The sequence below is a fragment of the Arachis hypogaea genome, chromosome 20 (assembly GCF_003086295.3).
Source record: "Arachis hypogaea cultivar Tifrunner chromosome 20, arahy.Tifrunner.gnm2.J5K5, whole genome shotgun sequence".
Classification (NCBI taxonomy): Eukaryota; Viridiplantae; Streptophyta; class Magnoliopsida; order Fabales; family Fabaceae; genus Arachis; species Arachis hypogaea.
The window spans coordinates 113093176-113095929 of record NC_092055.1 but is presented as its reverse complement, the minus strand read 5'-3'; the positions used below and the strand labels follow the sequence as shown (position 1 = coordinate 113095929).

The window sequence follows — 2754 nt, the reverse complement described above, 5'->3', positions numbered from 1 at the left end:
TATTATATACACGAACATATTAACAATTTAATTTGATGTGAAAAAAGTAATTATATACTTACATTTAACTATACATAAAAATAACTATCTTTTATATTAACTATATAAATAATTATAAAAAAATAAATATAATTATATATATATTTAATTATAAAATATTTTAAACTATTAGTACATCAAAACTAATTATTTAACTTATATTTATTATATGAGTGCAATTTTGACGTGATATAAAATATTTCATAATATCATTTAATTTGATTCATGAGTTTAAATGATGTTTTAAGTAATCCGTTTAAAAGTTTAATTATTTTAAATAATATAACAACAAATTATACATAACAATTAAATTCTTATTATATATAAAGTCCAAGATGACTTGAGTTATACAGATAAAAGAACATAAACATTAATTAATTCATCAAATAATATTATATTTTATAAATTAATAATGGGTCAAACACTTATCTATCTCATATTATTAATAAGCATTTGAAATTAAATCTTTTTTCTCTTTTCTTTTTTCTCTTCTCCAAAAATACTAACAGTCATTAGTTAAGATTAAGATTAAGATACACTAATCATTCTTCACACTCCAACATGATATATATATATACCCTAATTAATGATCACTAATCATGATGGCCATGGCTGCTTAGGGTTCCAAATCCGGGTAGCCCCGGCGGCGGCGGTGGCGGTGGCATGGAAGTGGCGGCAGCAGCAGAAGGAGCGTGAAGCATATTATTAATATTAAGTAGTGGTGCAAAAGGCCAATTAGGTGGTAGTTGATTTGGATTTGATTCGAGGAACCTGATTTGGCGTTTCAAGAACTTAACATATCGAACGGCTTCGTCGAGCATGGAAGCGGTGTCCATTTTGGTGCCACCTGGAACTAACCTCTGAAGGATTCGGATCCTCTCACTGATCCTCTCCCTTCTGTGACGCGCTGCCACGCTCTGAGGGTCGTCGCTTATTCGCACGTTTCGCCTCCTCGGCTTTCGAACGCTAGCCGGGTCGATGTCCACCGGCTGCATAGCGGCGATCCTGTACATCATCTCCTTCATGACTCCTAACTCTTCTTCAGGCTCTTCGTCTTCTTCTTCTTCTTCTTCCTCTTCTTGCACTTGGTTCTCCATTATGTCACTAAAGAAGGTTCTAGAAGTTGAGGATGACGGTGAGGGTATTGCTGGTCTTTGTTGTTGAAGGTTGGGCCAGGACATAAGAGGAATTTGGTTATCATTGAGAGTAGTGAGGTTGTTATGATCCTCTTCTTGTCTTGTTTCCATGTTCTTATTTTCATCATAATCATGATGAGGAAGATCATTATTGTTCCAATTAGTGATATCAATATCTGTGAATGTGCAAATAGTGTTGCGGTGGTTTGTTTCCATGACAGGCCCCGAAAATATATGCGAGAATATATTATATGGTGTATGTATTCTATATATACATATATGTATGTTGTATATGATGATCAATATATATATATATATACCTAGTTTGTGGGTTTTTTTTTTTAATTTTTAATTTTGAATATTGAGTGGGCTAAATGGCTAATACAAGTGTAAGAGAAAATAAGGGAAGAAGGGAGGTGAATGACAGAAACTGGGCTCTCGTGTGCCCGAAACATCACTAATATCATTTTCACCATTAAAAAAGTGCGTACTCCTCATATTCCTGTGTGTGGTGAAGTTTGGAAATTTCTTACTTTTTTTTTCATGTCTTGAATTTTAGAAATATTTTCTTTGCTTGTGAAAAAAAAAAAAAAAACTCATTTTCACCATTAAACTTCAATTGTATAAGTATAAACGGTTACCCTATTATTATTGGAAAACGATAATGCAACTTGTAAAGTAATAATGACACTCTCTCTTAATTATATCATTTTATATTTTTCTAAAATTATCCATAAATTTTATAAATACGACAAAATAGTATTAAAAAATATTAATATGACAAATAAAGATTGAAAAGTATTTTTTTGAAAAAAAAATTATATATATCTTAAACAGTTGGTATCTATATGCTAAGAATGAACCAATTAAGAAAGAAATGGTGGGTATAGTTAGGGAGCTTATTATGCAAGTTGATGAGCTTCAAGTTTTCTCATTCTTTCCTCAACATATTTATGTTTTGCCTCTTATAGATGAAAAGGATTCCATCAATGCGGTTTTACAAGGTTCGAACAGAAACCTTCTCTCTTTTCTTTTTGTGAATCTAACATTACTTTGGGTAATATGAAAAGTTCTGTGGTGGCATTTATTTTGGTGACTAAAGATGGCATAAGTTTGATTTACAAGTAAATATTAACTAAAAATATTATTTATACAAAAAAATTAAATTTAAGACCAAAATAATTTTTTCTCTCTTATAATTTTTTATGATTACTTTTATCAAAATAATTTTTTATAATTATTTTTATAATTATAAAAAATAATTTCAAAAAAATAAAACCAAAATAATATTTGTAATTATATTTATAATTATTATTTTTATTTTTAAAAAATAATTTCTTATAATTATTTTTAAAAAATATTTTTTATAATTATTTTTATTAACATGATTTTTTTATAATTATTTTTATTTTTTATTATTTTTAATCATTTCTAAAATAACATCAAATTAATTTTATTTTTAAAAAATAATTTTTTATTATTATTTTTACTAAAATAATTTTTTTATAATTATTTTTTCTTTTTGTAATTTTGAAAAACTAACACAAAATGATATTCTTTCTCTTATAATTTGTTATGA

General features: G+C 27.5%; 1 protein-coding gene across 1 annotated transcript; it reads right to left on the bottom strand.

The window, feature by feature from the left end:
- Window positions 1-626: 626 nt before the first annotated feature.
- Window positions 627-1548, bottom strand: LOC112786161 (uncharacterized). The gene has a single exon (XM_025829569.3). It carries the CDS (start codon window positions 1389-1391, stop codon window positions 633-635), a length of 759 nt encoding a protein of 252 aa, XP_025685354.1. The 5' UTR covers window positions 1392-1548; the 3' UTR covers window positions 627-632.
- Window positions 1549-2754: the final 1206 nt, after the last annotated feature.